General features: G+C 34.8%; 1 protein-coding gene across 2 annotated transcripts; it reads left to right on the top strand.

Moving 5' to 3' along the window:
- The first annotated feature begins 1069 nt into the window (after positions 1-1069).
- Positions 1070-20909, top strand: LOC131978857 (signal transducer and activator of transcription 1-alpha/beta-like). Of its 2 annotated transcripts, none has more exons than XM_059342657.1 (24): positions 1070-1239; positions 3002-3129; positions 6312-6456; positions 6590-6685; positions 7872-7949; positions 8053-8131; positions 8216-8304; positions 10049-10200; positions 10687-10842; positions 10939-11031; positions 11784-11843; positions 11961-11990; positions 12109-12202; positions 12771-12812; positions 13613-13696; positions 14660-14761; positions 14893-15028; positions 15878-15921; positions 16033-16109; positions 16978-17117; positions 17772-17948; positions 18254-18314; positions 18890-18956; positions 20280-20909. In XM_059342657.1, exons 2-24 carry the CDS (start codon positions 3002-3004, stop codon positions 20412-20414), a joined length of 2265 nt encoding a protein of 754 aa, XP_059198640.1. In that variant the 5' UTR covers positions 1070-1239; the 3' UTR covers positions 20415-20909. The 2 variants fall into 2 exon arrangements, with proteins under 2 accessions (XP_059198640.1, XP_059198639.1); XM_059342656.1 differs by having other exon boundaries at positions 18251-18314.
- Positions 20910-21257: the final 348 nt, after the last annotated feature.

The raw sequence follows: 21257 nt of genomic DNA, 5'->3' as shown, positions 1-21257 counted from the left end.
TAGCATTATTCTTTTAGCAAAAAGTAAAGCATTCTGCCCATTAGGCAACTCAACAAATCAAAGAGAGACGAGGTAGAGCATCCAGAACCAAAGTTACTGTACAAGACCAGGCGTTCAGGCGGAGGCACCATTCTCCATATTACAAGTCGGTATAGCATCAAAATAATTTTAAGCTGTTTTAAAAAGTAAAATAGTTATGTAATGTGGCTCTTAAGATCATGAAATATTACTGTGAGAGCATAATATTCAATATTCACTGTGGGAAACAGTGGTGTAAAAAGTATTCAGATCCTTAAGTAAAAATTTTTTATTTAAGTACAGTGCATTCTGTTTAACAAGTACTTTTACTTTTGATCCTTTAAATACATTTTGATGCTGATACTTTTTGTACTTTTACTTCAGTATGTTTTGAATGCAGGACTTTTACTTGTAGTGGAGTAATTTCACAGTGCGGTATTCGTACTTTTATTGAAGTAAGGGATCTGAATACTTATTCTACCACCGATTGTGAAAACTCTTCAATAAATATTTATTTTTTTAGTAACGCTTTATATTAAGGTCCTTGTAATAACCATTAATTAACAAGTAATAAGGCCCTTGTAAGCCCTTACAAGATGCTTATTAACATTACAGTGTGTTTATAAGCCTATATAAGTGTTAATAATGGCATTATAATACAGCTAATAGCAGGCTATAAGAGATTTATAACAAGAACATTAATAAAAGCCTCATGAGTATCTTATAATTCTTCATAATAGCATTACAAACACCCATTATGTCCTTGCCATGCCTTCATTAATCTTTTGTTTGCTTATTGATATTAAAATATACTTTATTGCTCATCTATTATAAGTTAACTATGCACTTGTTAACAGTTAACTATGCTTTTTGCAGCTAAAGGGATCTAAAGCGAGAACAATGCCTTATTACTTGTTAATTAATGGTTATTACAAGGACCTTAATATAAATCGTTACCATATTTTTTTCTTTCCGTCTTGTTAAAGCGGAAGCTGTAACTGTGTAAAGCCGTCTGACTTGACTCCGCAGCGGAGCATTTCCCGAGAATCATCTGAGCGGGTGGGAGGGTCCGGGGGATAAAAGAAACGCCCCCGTTCGCTCTTCCTGTCACTCATAACTGGAGCAAGTCTGGACGTTAAGGCTGCAGTATACTTTCTCTTTCCACACATATCTTTGTAACACTATCGATAAACAACAAGAACAAACAACGACAGCCAAAAGGTAAGTTATTGTTTGTTCTGTAGGAATATATAGAAAACGGTTTTGCTTCGTAGAGGGAATTATTTCGTTTTAATGCGCAGATTTCAGGTAGCAACGTCAAAGGCAAACGTTAAAGCGTCAAGCGTTTTTTCTATGTGGTATGCAACCAAGCCAGCTTAACCCTATAAAGCCTGAACCATGAAATAATTGCCAGAAAATTATATTTTTTAAAAACTTGAGTATTTATTGAACCTGCTGACAAAAAATAAATAAATCAATTTGCATATATGAATTCTAATTTGTATCATATTTGATACATCAGGTCTTTTTGTACAATTTGTTGCTCACAGTTTGTTTTTCTTGAACTAAGAAAAACATAAAACCGAACATTTTTATCCTATTAAGACTTTCCTTTTAACATTTAATTCAAATATGCAAGAAAAAAATATTTATCTGCTGATATTAAGTTTTCACCCAGCAATGAACCTGTATCATTTTTGCTACATCTGGTATTTTTTGTGCAATTTGTTGCTCAGTTGGTTTTTTTTAAATCAACCACACACACACATGTATACATCAGGTTTTTCAGGAAAAAAAAAATCAGACTGATGATGTAGGTCTCAACAACTTGTGTATCAAATATGATACACTTGGCTTTATAGGGTTAACTTACCTCCTGGTTGTTCTTTTTTTTTTTACGGAGAACCAAGTCGTATGCTTTAAGTGGTGGAAAGTAACTTAGTACATTTACTCAAGTACTGTAATTTAGTATAATTTTGAGGTAATGATACTTTACTTGAGTATTTCCATTTCATGCGACTTTGTACTTATACCCCACTACATTTTGAGGCAAATATTGCTTCTTTTTTTTACTCAATTACATTTAGCTGACAGCTTTAGTTACTTTTCAGGTCGAGATTTAACATAAAAAAACATGATGCATTCAAAGTTATGAGCTTATGAGTTTTTTTTTTTTTTAATTAAACCTCATAACAGTATATTTAGTGGTTAAAATGAGCTCTACCTTTACAAAATTAAAGAGCTTACATAATTGCATCAATGATAATAATAATCTAATAATATATTTAGAATATATAAAACAATCTGATTGGGTTCATTCTGCATTATACAGCTGCATCTCAAGACATTAGAATATGATGGAAAAGTGGATGGATGGACACTGAATTTTAGGTCTTCATTAAATGTAAGCCATAATCATAATGTGTGCATGTTTGTGTATGTATACTTACAGATGTGTATGTGGGGCAGGGAGGGGTGGGTTTTGTCATTTTTATTGTTTGTTTTTATTCTTATTTTTTTGCAAAGCACTTTGTGTTGCATTTTTATGTATGAAAAGCGCTATATAAATAAAGTTTGATTTGATTTGATCATTATAATTAGCAGAAATTAAATAAATTAAGACATGAAAGGTTTCCTTCTGCGTGTAATGGATCTATGTGTTATTTCCACTTTTTGAATGAAATTACTGACATAAATAAACTTTTCTATGATATTATAATTTATTGAGATGCACCTAAGTACTTTTACTTTTGATACTTTAAGTATATTTTGCTGATATATTTGTACTTTTACTTCAGTAAGTTTTGAATGCAGGGCTTTTACTGTCATGTAGTAATTTCTCAGTGTGGTATTAGTACTTTTATTGAAGTAAAGGATCTGAATACTTCTTCCGCCACTGTTAAGCTTTACATTACCGTAGTGCCATTATTGACTTCACAGTGATGTTGTTATTTCATCAGACTGGTGACTGTTTTGTCTGCAGATGGCCCAGTGGCAGGAGCTGCTGAAGCTGGACTCGGCCCTCCAGGGCCAGGTGAGCCAGCTGTATGAAAGCAAATTCCCCAGAGAGATCCGCCACTACCTGTGCGCCTTGATAGAGAGCCAGGACTGGTAAGAGAGACACTTTGAGAACAATGTCTGTTGCATCCCATTAAGTCTAACTCCACCTAGAGCTTTTACTTTGACCTAATTCCATGCTACATGGTTTTTGTCTATCTGTATGCCATTACACACTACTTGCTCCACTAAGTATAAGTCCTGCATTCAAAATGTTACTTAAATTAAAGTACAAAAGTATCACCATCAAAACACACCCACTCAAATTTATATTCCAAATATATTAGTGGATTCTTACTATTGATTTGTTTATGTATAGTAAGCAACATTGACTGTTGTCAAGGTAGGGCTTATTTTTAAATAGTTAATATACTGTTATATGGTTTAATTTATAAAAAAATACATAATTTTAAATTGAACTCATATTTCATCTAAATGTAGTGGAGTAAAAAGTACAAGATTTGCCTCAAAGTGTAGTGGAGTAGAAGTATGAAATGAAATGGAAATACTCCACTTCAAGTAAAAGTCCTGCATTCAAAATGTACTGAAGTAAAAGAACAAAAGTTTCAGCATCAAAATGTACTTAAAGTATCAAAAGTAAAAGTACTCGTTATGCAGAATGGACCCACTCAGATTGTTTTATATATTCTAAATATATTATTAGATTTTTTATTATTGATGCAATTATGCAAGCAGCATTTTAATTTTTTTTAAAGATAAAGCTTTAAGTACTTAATATACTGTTATGAGGTTGTTGTTTTTTTAAAAGTCTAATAACTTTAAAGGCATCATGTTTTTTATGTTAAATCTTGACCTGAAAAGTAACCAAATCTGTCCTCTAAATATAGTGGAGTAAAAAGTCAATATTTGCCTCAAAGTGTGGTGGAGTAGAAGTATGAAATTAAATGGTAATGACTCCACTACAAATATAAGTCCTGCATTCAAAACGACAACTGGATTTTACTAAATGATATTTAACTTTATCTACTTAACCACAAATAAATGACTAATTATGAAGTAATGCACAGATAGTTAGAAAGTTGGGGAGGACATGGTTCTCTTTCTTCAGCCCTGGTGACGTGAACTGGTGTGAAAAGACACTTCCTCATAACACTTATCCTGAAGCAATCCATATCATAAACGCGTCATTAGTTCTATTATTTAGAAGCACACAGACTTTTACTTGGAACTTTAAAGGCATGAGTCAAACAGCTGCACTAGTGTACTGTATTGATTGTATTGTTCTGTGCTGACACTCCCTGATGTGTGTACAATGAGATCATAATGTTTTGTTGTTGTTGAGTACACCATTCAATATTCAAATCAGCTGTGGTTGATGTGGCAATAAATGATTGAACCTTGCATTGTAAGATAATAACTGTATGATCAGTGGTGGAATGTGACTATGTAGGTTACATTTACTCAAGTACTGTGTATTTTACCTGAGTATTTCCATTTTATGTAACTTTATACTTCTACTCCACTACATTTAGCTGACAGCTTTAGTTACTTTTCAGGTCCAGATTTAACATCTGAGTTGCAAATTTATGAGAAAAAAGTGGGAAAAAAGCAACTTTTTTCAAAAGTTTCAAAAGCAAAAGTTGCTTTTTTTCCACTTTTTTCTCGTAAATCTGCGACTTTTTTCGCAAAGATTTGCCACTTTAAATCTCTTATATCTGCAACTTTTTTTCTTGTAGATTTGCCACTTTAATCTAGTAAATTTGCAACTTTTTTCTCAAAATATTATCTGAAGTTACCAAATATAGTTCTTTGCCTGATAAGGGGTTAACTACATTTTGATACTTTTGCACTTCTACTTTGGTGAGTTTAAATGCAGGACTTCTACTTGTAGTGGATTCATTCTACAGTGTGGTATTAGTGCTTTTACTTAAGTACAGGATCTAAATACTTCTTCCACCACGGTGTATGAAAATGATAACAAAAACAAAAAATAAGAATTTTAAATAAATATATTTGGGATACAAATTATGTTTAACTACACAGGTCGAACGAAATGAATGCCCACGATTCATACAGATGTCTTGAAGCATTATTGTCTCTCTCTTCCTGTACTTCAGCAGACACCATGAAAACTACAATAAAAAATGTGAAAGTTTGAAAATACATGCAACTCCCACTCACTGTCAAGTACATCACAAATGTCCACAATAGGGCACATTAAGAGCGATAAACATAAACATGAAACATATAAAAGGAAAATGACTGTGTGCTCCACTTGGACCACATGGAGTTGCCTGCTCTTCTCTACAGCCTTCTCTACTGCTCTGACCCATAATGATAATAACATAATAATAACAACTGAACCATAATAAACTGACCTGGCCTTACATTTCAACCTCACATTTCCCACAATGCCCTCAAATCAGACTGTGACCCTGATATAATTCACAAAAAAAATCCCACATAAAAGCAATACATTTTATCTAAACATTTTATCCTTTAGACATGTTTATAAACCCTCTTAACATCTTATTTATTGCATTTTAGTTACCTTTTAATGACTATGAACTAAATGATTTACGTCTGAAACAAAAAACAGGCACAAAATAAACTGTCTCAGAGACAGGTACATTATGCACCAAGATTACAAATACACTGCGTTAAAGGGGGTCCCATAGAGACAGATACAGTCTCTACATTAAACCTCTGAAGTCTGCAGATTTTGGTTCAAATTTGTCAACTATGCATTAATGTTGGTGTTTAGCATCTTTCAGTCTGTCCTTACATCACATGCATGGCTCCTTTCTCTCCACAAACACTTGGCTATCAGTCTGATTTTTCATTTTTTCAAATTATAGTACAGTAAAAAGCTGCCAGGAACCCAAAATACAAACAAAAGACACAGGTTTCTATGGAAATGTATCTTCTTTAAAAAAAAAAAAAAAAAAAAAAAAAAATATATATATATATATATATATATATATATACATATATATATATGCACACAAAAAGCAGCAGAAAAAATAATAGATAAATAAAACTATAAAACGGTCTATTTGCATGTGAATTAAAAATAGTAATATTTTTCATTGTAGAAAGAAAATTCACATTTTAAAAATGGTCTAGAAACATAAATGGCACTTTCAACTGGCTTTCTCAGCTTGTCTGTTATATATATAAATAAAGTTATTACTGTAAATAAAGCATGCTCATTATATGTTCAATGACTCGATGGACTCCAGAGGGTTAATGTCCATTCTCTGTTGCTCTGGTAGGGATTCTGCTGCTGTGGATGCAGATACAGCAAACACTTGTTTCCACTCACTCGTGATGTGTCTGGAGGAACAGTGGAACCGTTCTGTCCAGGAGAACAACATCTTACAGGGACCTAATTTTCGAGGGATGAAAGACTACTTGCTGGTTTGTTTGTGAACTGAGCATTATACATTTTAATGTATAATGCATTTTACTTTTTATTTATTGTCTCTCCAGGCAGAAACATTGCCACCTCTTGATATATTTAGTTTTGTTTTAAAAAAATATATTTTCTCAGAAATGCTTTGGAGCTGAGCCTCTGGGGTTGGCTGTGATCCTCTCTGAATGCCTGAAGGAGGAGAAGAACATCCTGGCTTCAGCCTGTGAAGCTCAGGTAAGATGACTGATGATATCAGATTGATGAATAGTTTTTCAAGTTATTTCAAGGTTAGTTATGAAAGAAATGCCCACCTCTTGTCTTAGTATTGGGAATAGTGGTGCCACGTACTCGGTGGTGGAATGTAACAAAGTACATTTACTCAAGTACTGTACTTATGTACAATTTTGAGTTACTTGTAATTTACTTGAGTATTTCCATTTTATGTAACTTTATACTTCTACTCCACTAGAGGCAAATATTGAACTTTTTACTCCACTACATTTAGCCGACAGCTTTAGCTCAGTTACTTTTCAGGTCAAGATTTTTTTTTTTTTTGAACAAGGTCTTTTTATTTGAGATTTTCACATTATACAAAATACAAACATAATACAAACAGTAACTAAACCCTAGTTGCCACCCCCCACCCTCCCCACCGCTAAATCAAAGAAGTCATTTCATGTACTTGTTGATAGGGTGTGTCACGTAAACAATAATAATAATAATAATAACAATAATGGAGACAGAAAGAACATATGTGAGACTACAAGTAAGAGGTTAACATGTATTACAGGGTGACATTTTCTGCTTCCGTTTGGTCCACAAAATCCAAGAAAGGCTGCCAGGTTGCATTTCAGGTCGAGATTTAACATAAAAAACATGAAACATTTCAAGTGATTAGACATTTTATTAAGTTAAACCACATATATTACCATATATTTAATAGTTAAAATAAGCCCTGGTTTGAGAAAATAAACCACTACTTACTTAATTGCATCAATAATAACAATAATCTAATAATATATTTGACAATCTGAGTGGGTCCATGCTGCATAATTAGTACTTTTACTTTTGATACTTTAAGTACTTTTTGATGCTGATACTTTTGTACTTTTACTTCAGTAAGTTTTGAATGCAGGACTTTTACTTGTAGTGGAGTAATCTCACACTGTAGTATTAGTACTTTTACCTGAGAAAGGGATCTGAATACTTCTGTGCCTCCTTATTTTGTAACTAAATATTATTATTTTTGAGCAAGTCAGAATTGAAAACATTTTTTTTCTGCTCTGAAGGGACAAATCTACACTTTTTTAATGGCACGTTGTACACAAGACAACACTGTTTCTAAAAGAGTTTTTTAAGAATGAACTGTTGAGAGTAATTTGGTGTAAAAAAAAAAATGTGTGTGTTTTTTTGTTGTTAGAGCTGCAGCAGTCCAGCCATGGATCAGAAATGGAGAGAGCTGGACAACAAAGTGAATGAGCTGAAAAGACAGACTTCGGTATATTCACTTGGACTATTTATATACATATTTTTTTATTCCGGTTTGTTTTCCACCTGACACCCATCATGAACACAAACATTTGTCATATTTCCTACTGTAGGAGATGAAGAAGAAGATGAAGTCCTTGGAGTCCCGATATGAAAACCTCGACTTCATACAGAAGACCTGGCAGAACAAAGGTACGGTGGGAGACAGAAAGAAACAAACAGGACGTACATTCGGTGTGAGTTCATGCTTCATATGTCTCATTTTGTCATTTCCAGTGGAGCAGAACGTTGGACTGGCCCAGTCCCAGGCTGTCGTGGCAGAGGAATGTCTTAAACTGACCAACCAGCTCACAAAAACCAAGCAGGTACTGTAGATGCACAACTGGTTCACTGTTTCCTCAAATATTTTATGTCTCAAAACAGGGGTGTCAAACTCTAGCCCGCGGGCCAAATTTGGCTCCAGTGTAATTTTATTTGGCCTGCGAGCCATTAGCAAATTATTATATTATTATTGTACTATAAAAGCTGACCCGCTGGTATTATACGGCGCATTTACAGCTAATACTAGATTTATAATATTTTATTTTATTTTTAAATGTATTAACCTGTTGAAAAACTTTATTTGGATATTTAAATCAGAAGGATGCAAATAGAAAAGAGGCATACGATTTTTATTACATTTTTATTTAATAAATTATGAAATTTGATTTTGCATGTCTGCACTATTTAGTTATATATTGTATGTTCTGTTTGTTGCTGGTTCCATATTTAATGTTAAAGCAAAACATGTTTGGTATATATTTAAAGGTTTATTTGTTCAATGTTGGCCCGCGATTTTATTCAAGTTTTAAATTTTGGCCCATTGTGTATTTGAGTTTGACACCCCTGTCTTAAACAGTTTATAACAAAAAAAACACGTATACTTTCCAATCAATCCCTTATAAAAACTGAAAGATGGAGCAGGTCTGAAAAACGGTTGCCAACACAAATATTTCTCAGTCTTTGTAAACATTGTGAGATATGTGAGGTATGACCTTGGTGAAGATCTGAGTGGGTATCCTTTATTTTTTTAAGTCAGGGATGCTTTTCCTGACAAAATGCTAGATATAACTTTTTTGATGATACAGTATTACACAATTCCACTGGGAGATAATAATCACAAGTATTGCATTATATCCTCGATGATAAGCACTCTTGAATGTGAAAAAAGTTGATTAATGATGGTTTTAGATCCTTTCCTGAAAGGAAACTGAGGCAAACATCCACTAGAGGGAGTGTTTGAACTGGGTGTTGCATTACTTTGTTGCATATAAAACTGTTGTGTCTCGTGTCTTGCTGGTTTTATGACGACTGGCTGAGTAAAACGGGAGATAACGTCATATACATATACATACATTCTGTACACATTATGTACATACATATCTGCTATTTGGCATGTATTATTAATATATATTTTAGTGTTTATTTGTTTTCCTGAAAGTACTTTGCATTTTACAGACATTGCACATTGGAGAAAATATGTTTGAATAGGTTAAATAGGTTGTTGCATGTAGTGGTATGAACATCAATGAATAAATATATTTAAATATATGCATCGATATACACATATATACACAGTAAAAGAGTTATATGACATATATATGGGCAGTCAAGGCCTAGAGGTTAGGAATCGGCCTTGCAACTGGAGAGTCGTCGGTTCGAATCCCGGTACTGACAGGTCCTGGACTGAAGTGCCCTTGAGCAAGGCACCTAACCCCCCTGCACAGCTCCCCTGGCGTAGTAATGTGCTGCCCACTGCTCCTTGCATGGTGTGTGTGTAAAAAAGGATGGGTTAAATGCAAAGGTTGAATTTCCCCATTGTGGGATTAATAAAGTAATCTTCTTCTTCAATCTTAATAATAATAATAATAATACATTACATTTATATAGCGCTTTTAAAGGTACTCAAAGTCGCTTAACATGACAGGAAATTAGACACACACAAACACAAAATACAGAAGAAAACAACTAAACAGAGATGAGAGAATCTTCATTTAATAAAAAATACAGAAGGCCTAATGTGGTCTTTTTATCAGTTTTAATGCTTGCTGTGCTTCTGTCGTCCTGCAGATGGTCCTGCAGCAGATAGTGAACATCTTGAACCTGACGCAGCAGATTGTGGCGACTCTTACAGATGTGGAGCTGCCCGAGTGGAAGCTCAGGCAGCAGATGTCCTGCATTGGAAGTCCAGTTGACGCCTCTCTGGACCATCTCCAGAAGTGGTGAGAGCTTACTAGTCCCACCTTGACTCTTCATGTTTCATGTTGAGGAAGAAGCTTTGTATAAGAAACGTTCGGTCCTTGTAATAACCATTAATTAACAAGTAATAAGGCCCTTGTAAGTCCTTACAAGATGCTTATTAACATTATTGTGTGTTTATAAGCTTATATAAGTGTTAATAATGGCATTACAAACACCCATGACCCACCCATTATGTCTTTGCCATGCCTTTATTAATCTTATTTTGTTTGCTTATTGATATTAAAATATACTTTATTGCTCATCTATTATAAGTTAACTATAAGTTAAGTATGCTTTTTGCAACTACCGGATCTAAAGCGAGAACAATGCCTTATTACTTGTTAATTAATGGTTATTAAGGACCTTATTATAAAGCGTTACCGGAACGTTCCTCTGATGCCACACTAAGAACCTAATGGCAAACTTGGTGTTATGTGTGACTGTGTTTGTTTATGTTGCATGTGCAGGTTCACAGCTGTAGCAGAGGTGCTTCTACGGGTACGTGAACAGTTGCAGAAACTGCAAGACCTGAACAAGAAATACAGCAGAACTGATGTGTGCAGCGATCCCTTGGCAGAAATTGAAAAAGTCACACTGTCCTTGTTCACAAAACTTCTTGCAAAGTGAGACACAGTATCATAAATCTCCTGTGTCGTATCCATACAGAATGATACACACTCTCTCACACTGTTGACACTTTGTACGGTTTTGCTTTGCAGTGCTCTGGTGGTTGAGAAACAGCCGATCATGTCGAGTTTACCACAACGACCTCTGATCCTGAAGACTGGGGTGCGGTTCTCAGTGACTGTGAGGTAAGGCTCGTTAGATTAAATGACTTATCAGACCCTCTTGGTGACTTTATACTTGTACAGAACGTTAATTGTACTGTATGGTTATTATTATGTTGAAGATCTTTAATCCAGACTTTCTTTATTGGTTTTTTCTTTCTTTACAAACAGTCAGGATCTCAGTTCTTACAAAAGACAATGGTTCCAAAACAAGCTTAAGATCCAGTTATTATGGACATATCGGCCCAGATGTAACCACCCACCCACCCTGAACTACACACATTCAATCCATTCATACTCACGACATACATGTGCAAGGCACAGATTACAAACAAGGGAACAGAAAGCGAAGAGACATAATATTAAGGAAAGATACAGATACATAGCCATTAAAAAAAATTAATAAAAATAAATAAATAAATAAAAACATACATACACATATACATATGAATATTGAAAATAAAGTAATAAGGAATAAATAAGTAAAAAATAAATAAGTAAATAAAATAAAAAAATAAAATAAATAAATAGTAAAAAAAAATAAAAGGGGGGGGGGGGGGGGGGGGCTCAGGTTTCTGCTGCAATATTCAGAGATTCAATGTATGTGGTAAATGGCTGCCACATCTTATAGAAACTGCCTGAGGACCCTTTTAAGGAAAGCCTAATTTTCTCTAGTGTAATGCACTGCAGAACGTCCTGTGTTGAAGATCTTTATGTATAAATAAAGAAAGAAAGAAAGAAAGAAAGAAAGAAAGATTTATTTATTTCATTCTCAGGTTCTTAGCAGACCTCCCAGAATTCAAGTGTCTGCTCAAAGTCCAACCTGTGTTTGACAAGTAAGTCAAAGAAACAAAGTATATCCATTATTTTACAAAAACAGAAATCTTCATTTCATTTTTGAACTTTTTATTGATTTTGGTGGTTTGTTGTTTTTCTTTCCTTCTCAAATTAAGGGATGTTGAAGAAACCAAGACAATTAAAGGGTAAGTGAAGGCTTCCACCAAAACTGTTAACAGATAGAAATTCTGCAAGGAAAATTGATGAATTCATAAAAACGTATATTTTTGGATGTGGACTCACTCTGCTCTGATGTCGCTGCAGGTTTCGTCGCTTTGACTTCAACAACAACGACTGTAAGGTGCTGGACGTGGTGGACTCGCCCCGTGGAGGCTCGGTGGCAGAATTCGTTCACATGGTATGAAACTCACTCAACCTTAGAAACGTGGCGTTAAACTCATTAACCCTTTAAAGGGCACTCCTGGAAATTGAAAATGTGAACCCTGAAGTGTTATTGGAGGATATTACAAGACTTTTTGCAAAATGTTTCATTTTTATATTGCAAATCGAGGTCAATTGAGTCATTATTATTATTATTATTATTATTATATTTATTATAGTCTCTTTCCCACAGCAACCCTAAATAGACAATAACACATCATCTGCATACATCAACACTTTATCTTTTACCTCTAAACTATTTATTATCTTTTTAGCCTACTTGTTACATATGCATAATGTCTGAATGTCTTTTTTAAAGCACCTTATATATGAGATGCACACGTAAACTTAGTTGTATACTTTTTTAATACAATGCCAATAAAGGAAAGCTTGAGCGAGGAGACCTGTTATAGATGTCTGCTCAAGTTACCAAATATGGTTATTTGCCTGATAAAGGGAAATATGGCTTGAACAGAACATGTAATATGATGCATACATCAAACAAATATAGCACAGTATGTAATAAGTGCATGTTCCTTTTTCAGTCACTCAAGGAAGCCAAAAGAAAACCCAAAGGATCATGTGAGGTAAGATGAGACTTTCACAGTCACAACTGCTATATGTAGATGTAAACAAACATGTGATACTCTATGTATTGCCATGTGCTGGCTGTGGACATTTAATGCCACTGGTAGCTCTGCTAAATACAGGTGCATCTAAATAAATTATAATATCATAGAAAAGTTTATTTATGTCAGTAATTAAATTCAAAAAGTGGAAATAACACATTATATAGATCCCTTACACACAGAATGAAACATTTCATGTCTTAATTTATTTAATTTCTTCTAATTATAATGATTACGGCTTACATTTAATGAAGGTCTAAAATTCATTGTCTCAAAAAAATTGAATATTACAAAACACCAATTTTAAAAGTATGTTTAATATGAAAATGTTGGCCTGGAAAAGTATGTCCATCTATATGACTCAATACTTGGTTGGGGCTGTTTGACTTGAACTACTGGAAATTGAATTTTCCATCATATTCTAATGTATTGGGATGCACCTGTACTTACTTATGCTCTCAAAAAAAAATACTTTTTGGCACAAAAAAAGTTAGAGCACTAATCTCAGTTTGTATAGGCAGTGCTGGTGTTCACAGCTCAAATGAATGCTGCTCTGTATCTGCTGCATGTGACATATCAACTTCATAAGGTGATAATGTTGATGATAAGTGGCCAAACGAGACTTAATGGTGCAGCTCTGTGGCTGCATTTAGGTAGTAGCATCTCCATGGGGTCTATTGAGAAATCTCCTATGGGATTATTGCATTGGATTTTGGATCATGGCAGAAAATAAGCTCTGTACATTTCTTCTTCACCAGAGTCGTCTCATAGTCACTGAAGAACTCCACATCATTAAGTTTGTGACAGAGTTTCAGCACGCTGGGCTGCATTTTAACATTGAGGTGAGCAAACATGTCACTCAAATCACAATTGGAGGCATTTCAGTGTCTGTGTGCTCTTTGCTGCTGAACTGACAGTATATTCAGTTAAAAGTGTTGTATTATCAGAGCAGAAACATGTTTATTGCACATGTGTAGGGCTGGGCGATATGGCCCTAAAAGAATATCACGATATTGCAGGCTATTTTTGCGATAACGATATTGTTGACAATATTAGGAAATACTTAAAAAGATATAGAAAATATGATTTTTTTTTAGTCTGTATTAATAAATAAAAATCTAAAATGTAGTGTGAAGTGCAAATCTCAACAGTTGCCAAATACAAAATGTTTTACTCTTGACTCTTGAGTATGAGCAAATAATAATAATAAATAGAATAAATATTCTAGGCCACGGACTGCCCATAAAATAAGCATTTAGGGGTTCCCGGGGCATATTTTAATGACATTTTGTAAAGGAGAATAAAGGTTCTTGTATGTTTTATTTAAGGCATCTTATTTTGACAGTCTTCTTGTAAATTCTGTGGTGGATTCTGTTAACACACCGTGCTGTTATTTTGAAAAGCTGCAAGTGTTTAGCTACAGGGAGTAAGTAGCTTTTTGTGATTAAAACAACTTTAACCACTACATCAAGAAGTAGGAATGTTGCCAATATCATGATATGCATTTTTTTTTAACCATAAAAAAAATATACCGATATTATCGTGAACAATACGATATGGCACACCCCTACACATGTGTGAGTAAGTAAGTGTATATGTGGTGAATAGCTTGTCTACCTGCACTCTTCAATTAATTTGTAATTAATTTTTGTTTGTTTTTCTGTGTTTTTTTTGTTGTTTTTTTACTGTAATTATGTATATACATTGTGAAGCACATTGAGTGCCTTGTGCATGAAATGCGCTCTATAAATAAAGTTGAATTGAATTGAAATATTGAACAGTCTTCTCTTCCTGTGATGGTCCAGGCCAGCTCTCTGCCTCTGGTCGTCATCTCCAGCACCAATCAGGTGGCCAGTGCCTGGGCCTCGGTCATGTGGTTCAACATGCTGTCAGCCACTGAGCCAAAGGTAGAACCATCACACCTCAGTCCAACAGATAAACTACATCAGGCTCTGTTCAGCTGTATGATGAGACATAGTCATGCGTTTTATGTCTTAATGCTTTTACCTTCTAAATAAGTGACTTTGTTTTTGTGTAGAACCTGTCGTTCTTCGTCGACCCTCTTCCTCTCACCTGGCAGCAGCTGTCTCAGGTTCTGAGCTGGCAGTTTTTGACCGTTGGCAACCGGGAGCTCAACGAAGACCAGCTGTCCACGCTGAGAGACAAACTTGTGGGTGAGTAGTTGGTCGCCTCTTCCATAGAACTGAACCATGTCGCTTTCTAGTATTAGCTTCAAGACATTTATAGGAAAGACATCACCTTGGACTCTGAGATGGACATTATTCCAGTAGTGGAAGAAGTATTCAGATCCCTGACTTCAGTAAAAGTACTAATATCACACTGTGAAATTACTCCACTACAAGTAAAAGACCTGTATTCTATACTTAGTGAAGTAAAAGTACAAAAGTATCAGCATCAAAATGTACTTAAAGTATCAAAAGTAAAAGTACTCATTATGCAGAATGGACCCACTCAGGTTGTTTTATATATTCTAAGTATATTATTGGATTGTTATTATTGATTCATTTATGTAAACAGCATTTTACTGCTGTCAATGTAGGGCTCATTTAACTAGTTAACTTACTGTTACTGTTATTTTTGTTGAATTTATAAAAACCCATAATCATTTTAGATGAATCATATTTTATACATTTTTCATATTAAGTCTTGAAAGGTAACTAAAGCTGGCAGCTAAATATAGTGGAGTAGAAGTATAAAGTTACATAAATGGAAATACTCAGGTAAAGTACAAATGCCTCTCTCTCTCTGTCCCAAAGACTGATTCAATATTTTGCCATTTGTACAGAATAAACAAACATTTATTAGTGAGCTTCAGAGGTATTGATAGAGGGATTTTGTTCAGACCAGTTTCCGGTCTTGTGCTAAGCTAAGCTAAGCTTCTGCAGCTTCACACTGCACAGACATGAGAGTGACATAAACCCGACGTATAGATATAGGATTTCTCTATTTCAGTTGATGCCGTTTTCATTACATTTCTTATGTAGCTCTTGGTTTCTTTGCAGGTGACGACTCTGATGGTCTTGTTTACTGGAGCAACTTCTCCAAGGTGATTGTTGAGCAAGACTCCTGTTACATTGTAGTTTTCATAGTTGGTACAACCTGGAGGACTACAGTGTGTGTGTGTGTGTGTTGACTTCTTGCTTCCCTGTGTGGACAGAATGACAACGGCTGGCTTTGGATTGATGGAATCCTTGATTTGATTAAAAAACACCTGGTGGATCTTTGGCGGGACGGGTAAGCTGCATCTCATTCTGCTTTTTATCATTGACAATATAATTCACAAAAACGTGAATTAAGAGTGAGTGGCCTCCATGCCAGCAGTGACGCAATCACACAGTCTTCTAGAGGTGGGAACAATACGATAGTATTGCGATTTTCAGCATTTTTTGTGATATGGTGAGTATTGTGATACAATATATTGCGATTTAACTGTTAAACTGCATTTTGTGTCCACAAAATGAAATTCAATCAAGAATTGTTTTGTCAAATAAGAGAAAATTCTTAGTGTATTCATCTCACTTCAGTCTTTTTATTTCTCCACAATGAGAGTCAAACCCACAGACTGACCAACAAAGTATTCAGTCAAACTGAACTGAAAAAAAAAAAAAAAAAAAGATACTTCAAGCAAATTAATTTTGTTTACTTCTGAATATTATCCTTAGTTTATTTTGTTCAGACAAAAAAACATCTCCTACTTTTCCCTTGTCTGAACAAAAGAAACTAAGTATAATATTTGTGAAATGATATATGTAAAGAGGAGACTTGTGGGAACCCAGAGAGCCTATTTTCTTTGAGATAGCATTACATCAGAGGTCACATGAGCACATTGAAACTCACCATGAAACGTTAAAAAAGCCAGCGTTATCCTATAGATTTTCTTAGATCTTCTAGTTTCATATGATACCAATATCTCCAGTACATTCCTAAAAGTGAGCCCACCAATCAATACTTGACTGCCATGAATCAATATAATATTGCCATGCAAAATATTGCGATACGATGCTGCATCGATTTTTCCCCCACCTCGACAGTCTCCTAAAAATTATTTCACCATGCTTCCTGGTTAAATAAACTCTTATAATAATCTGTTTGTGGGTTTCAGGTGCATCATGGGGTTTGTGAGCAGGGAGAGAACTCAGGTTCTGTTGCAGGAGAAACCAACTGGGACCTTTGTGCTCCGCTTTAGTGAGAGCATCAAAGATGGAGCCATCACCTTCAGCTGGGTGGAGCACACCAATGGTGGTATGTTTCTGTACATCTGTTGTTCAAAGTTTAGATTGACATTTTCCATGGTTTTCTTGATAATAACCAAAATCCTTATCAAGAAGACCATGGAATGGTCTAATAATTTTTTCCATGACTGTATATTTGGTGCTTACAATCACTTGAGACTACTTGTTTTTAGTGTTTGTTGTCATGGTGACAGTTTGTATCATGCTCGTCGACTGTTTGAAGTGGGAGATGCCTCTAGGTCTGAAAAAGCGAAAGGACATTCTAATGGGCAGCAGGGGGCGATAAAACTTTTTTTGCCAGTATGGATGTGAAATGGGTCTTAAATTATATTCATTATGGTCTTAAAGTCTTTAAAAGTCTTAAATTTGACTCGTTGAAACCTGCAGAGACCCTGGCTTGTGAGTAAGATATGGCATACCTTGAAAAGGTTGTTGTCAGAGATGCTCAGCTGAGGGAAGGTATTTTCTGGTCCTATACTTGGCGTAGTGAAATCTGAATTGCTTGTTGAATCCCGTGTTTATACCATGTTTCATACCATGAGAACACATTATGTACAAATGACATACAACTGTATATATACAACTGATTTCAACACTAAACATGCAGAATTCTTTGTCTTCTTGTGTTTGCTTACTTTTCTTTCTGTGTGTGGTTTTCTTGTAGAGACCCATGTGCACGCAGTAGACCCGTACATCAAGAACGAGCTGCTGGCCACGTCTCTGCCAGACACAATCAACAACTACAGTGTGAGAGTTAACAGGAAAGTGCACAGGAACCCTCTGATCTATCTTTACCCAGACGTCCACAGAGACACTGCCTTTGGACGCTACTACACATCTGGTATTGTCTCTTGCTTGACTTTTACAAAGTACAATGTTTTAGAGGAATTTAAATTCATAAATAAATCTTATTGTTACAAAACTGCTGAGAAAAATTGGCTTGTATAACCAGTATGCATAACAATGAGCTGAATAAACCTCCAGCAACAGTTAGAGAAAATAAAGCTCCTCATGATTATCATGTTAATGTTTCAAATGATGCTGAGGTTATACAGTTTAAGTTAGTGTCATGTTCTTAAGCAAATGCTATTCTTTATTGAACATGAGCCCTGCAATGACCTTTGATCACTTCTGTTTATGCAGCAGCATCGGCTCCTAAAAAGGTCAACCCTGGCTACGTTAAAAGGAATAATGCATCTTTCTCAGAGTAAGTAAAACACTATTTACAACAACAAATTACACAAAATATACTCAAGCTTTGTATGGAAGCAGAGAACATTTTTATACCATTATCCCAAGATAAATCATCGTTTACATCTCTAGGAAACAAATGTTGTTATCTCGAGATAAGAAGATAATAATTAACTCATTTTCCCCAGGAGCTATAATATGTTGTTTGGGTCAAAACAGCAACAGTAACTGTATACAAAATCAATCTATGCAAATTATATTAAATGGATTATATTCACAAGAAGTATAAAACATGTTACTTGTTTGTCCCTTGTAAATATAAAACAAAATACTTTGAAATTGTAAGGGAATATGTCTTAATTATTGTCTTAATAATTACAGAATTAAATTGGGATTTTGAGATAACAGCATAGAAAAAAATAATAACAGCTTTGCATGTTATATGTTTGACAACCTACAGCTGTTCCCATTATAGAGAAAATGTTTTCTGCTTCACTTTCTACTGCTTAAAATGCAAAATAACAACATTGTTTTTATGTTGTTCACTGTGAATAGAAAAAATATACCTTAATCTTTTGGTTTTCTCTACAGCAATCCGACACCACCTCCATCTCCACCTAACGAGGCTCCCTTTGAGGATATGGACATAGGAACACATGTAGGTTTGACTAACTACTACTAACTAATTTCCCCAGAGTGGCATTTTTGGCCATGTTGGGTTCCTAACAATTGATACACTTTACACATTATTTAGAGTAATTTTTCTGGTCACACCACAAAAGGAGTGCGCAACACATGTCACACACTGATGCTGTAAAGTGGATCAGATTCTGAGACAGCCATACAAATAAGAATCCCATATAATGGATGCAGCTCTACTTTATTGTTTACTATTGTCTATGTATTTGCCTCAACTGTTGGTGATTTATGTGTCCTGATGGACAGAAAGCTTAAATTATTGCTAAAGTAATGCCAACTGCTAACTGCAGATGCAACCAGTAAGCTCAGAGAACTTGTGCTGCTGGGAATACTCATAGCACCAGGGGAGTGTTGGTGTTTACACCACGAGCACAGGAGCTTTGGACCACTAGGAGTAAGTGAGGTTGATGAGAGCAGTGAGACTTCAACAAATAAGTTAGCTGTCACACACAAAAATACTTCATAAAACTGAGAGGCTGAGCTGGACAGTGGTGGAAGAAGTATTCAGATCCTTTACTTAAGTAAAAGTACTAATACCACACGGTGAAATTACTCCACTACAAGTAAAAGTCCTGCATTCAAAACCTACTGAAGTAAAAGTACAAAAGTATCAGCATCAAAATGTACTTAAAGTATCAAACGTAAAAGTACTCGTTATGCAGAGTGGACCCACTCAGGTTGTTTTATATATTCTAAGTATATTATTGGATTGTTATTATTGATTCATTTATGTAAACAGCATTTTACTGCTGTCAATGTAGGGTTATGCAGTTATGCTGTCAATGTAGGGTTATGCAGAATGAACCCACTCAGATTGTCATAAATATTCCACATCTAAATACATATATATGTTTTCTTAGTGCATTTTGGAAGCAGGTCGTCTAAGGTAGGGTAGGTTTTAACTACATCATATAATGTTACATGATTTAATTTATAACATTAGAACAAATTGATCATATATTAAATGTTGAATCTCATGTTATGTTAAATCTCGACCTGAAAAGTAACTAAAGCTGTCAGCTAAATGTAGTGGACTAAAAAGTACAATATTTGCCTCTTACATAGTGGAGAAGAAGTAATAAGTTACATATGTGGAAATAATATAGGTAAAGTACAAGTACATCAAAATTGTACTTAATTACAGTACTTGAGTAAATGTACTTGGTTACTTTCCACCACTGGAGTTGGAAGATAACTATCTGTAGATCTGACACTTCTCACCTTACACACTTAAGTTTTCCTCTGCAGTTCATGTAAACAAAATGTTTTTGTATCCTTGTAGCTGGACGCTCAACAAGCTCTTCAGGAACTCTTTTCGGAATTACAAGACCTCCCGGACCTCCATGACCTCCCTGAACCCTATCAAGAACTGCCATCAGCACATCCCATCTGTTTCGATTTTGGTAGCTCCTACTGAAAAAGTGCCATTGGGTTCCTCAGAATGGGACATTTTATTCATCAAGTACAAGCAATGTTTTCAGTGCAGCCGTCAGTAACAAAAGGAAAACAGAACAAAGCCACTTGACTGCATAAAAACAACAATCAATGTAATTATTTATGATTCTGCTATATGTATATAGGAAAATATTGACAAGATACTACTGCACTGTTTTATATAGTTTCTTGACTCTTCTTGAAAATCCTGCTGCATTGCGTAAATGTCATGCTGTAATGTATGTTCTTTACTTTTGTTTATTAAAATAAACATTGCTAAATGCATTTCAGTGCCAAGAAAAATAACATCAGCATTATACAGTACTAGTAACCTATAAGAACATCTTTATTTATGCAGAGAAAAGTATAACTGCTAGTTGTCAGTGGGTTAGTTAGACTGTCCTGAGCGACCTCTACATCACCTGCTCGAAATATGACCCTTCACTGGTAAAAAAAAAAATATATATATATTAATAAATTAGCACTTTTTGTAACAAACTGAGTTGAGTGGTTTTTTTAATTGACATTGGAACTTGTTTCTATCATATTTTGTTAGAATTTGGTATCACATGTACATAATTAATCATTTTAATAAAACTACTTTGTCCTAGTAGTTTTAGTTAACCAAACTGGATTTCTGCCTAGAATAGCTCAGCTGTGGTTCAACTTCCTATAGTGTGAAGTTAAGCTTTCACAGTAGCTTCCCCAACACTGACTAGAAGAAACACTTCTGCATCATACATCTGGGATTTAGTTTCATTATTGCATAATAGTGTATAAATCTAAGGGCATCTTCTGGTGATCTTTTTTTAGCCTAATATGTCAT

The sequence above is a fragment of the Centropristis striata genome, chromosome 10, assembly GCF_030273125.1.
Source record: "Centropristis striata isolate RG_2023a ecotype Rhode Island chromosome 10, C.striata_1.0, whole genome shotgun sequence".
Taxonomy (NCBI): domain Eukaryota; kingdom Metazoa; phylum Chordata; class Actinopteri; order Perciformes; family Serranidae; genus Centropristis; species Centropristis striata.
Note: the sequence above shows the minus strand (reverse complement) of the source record. Positions and strands in the feature narration are given on the sequence as shown.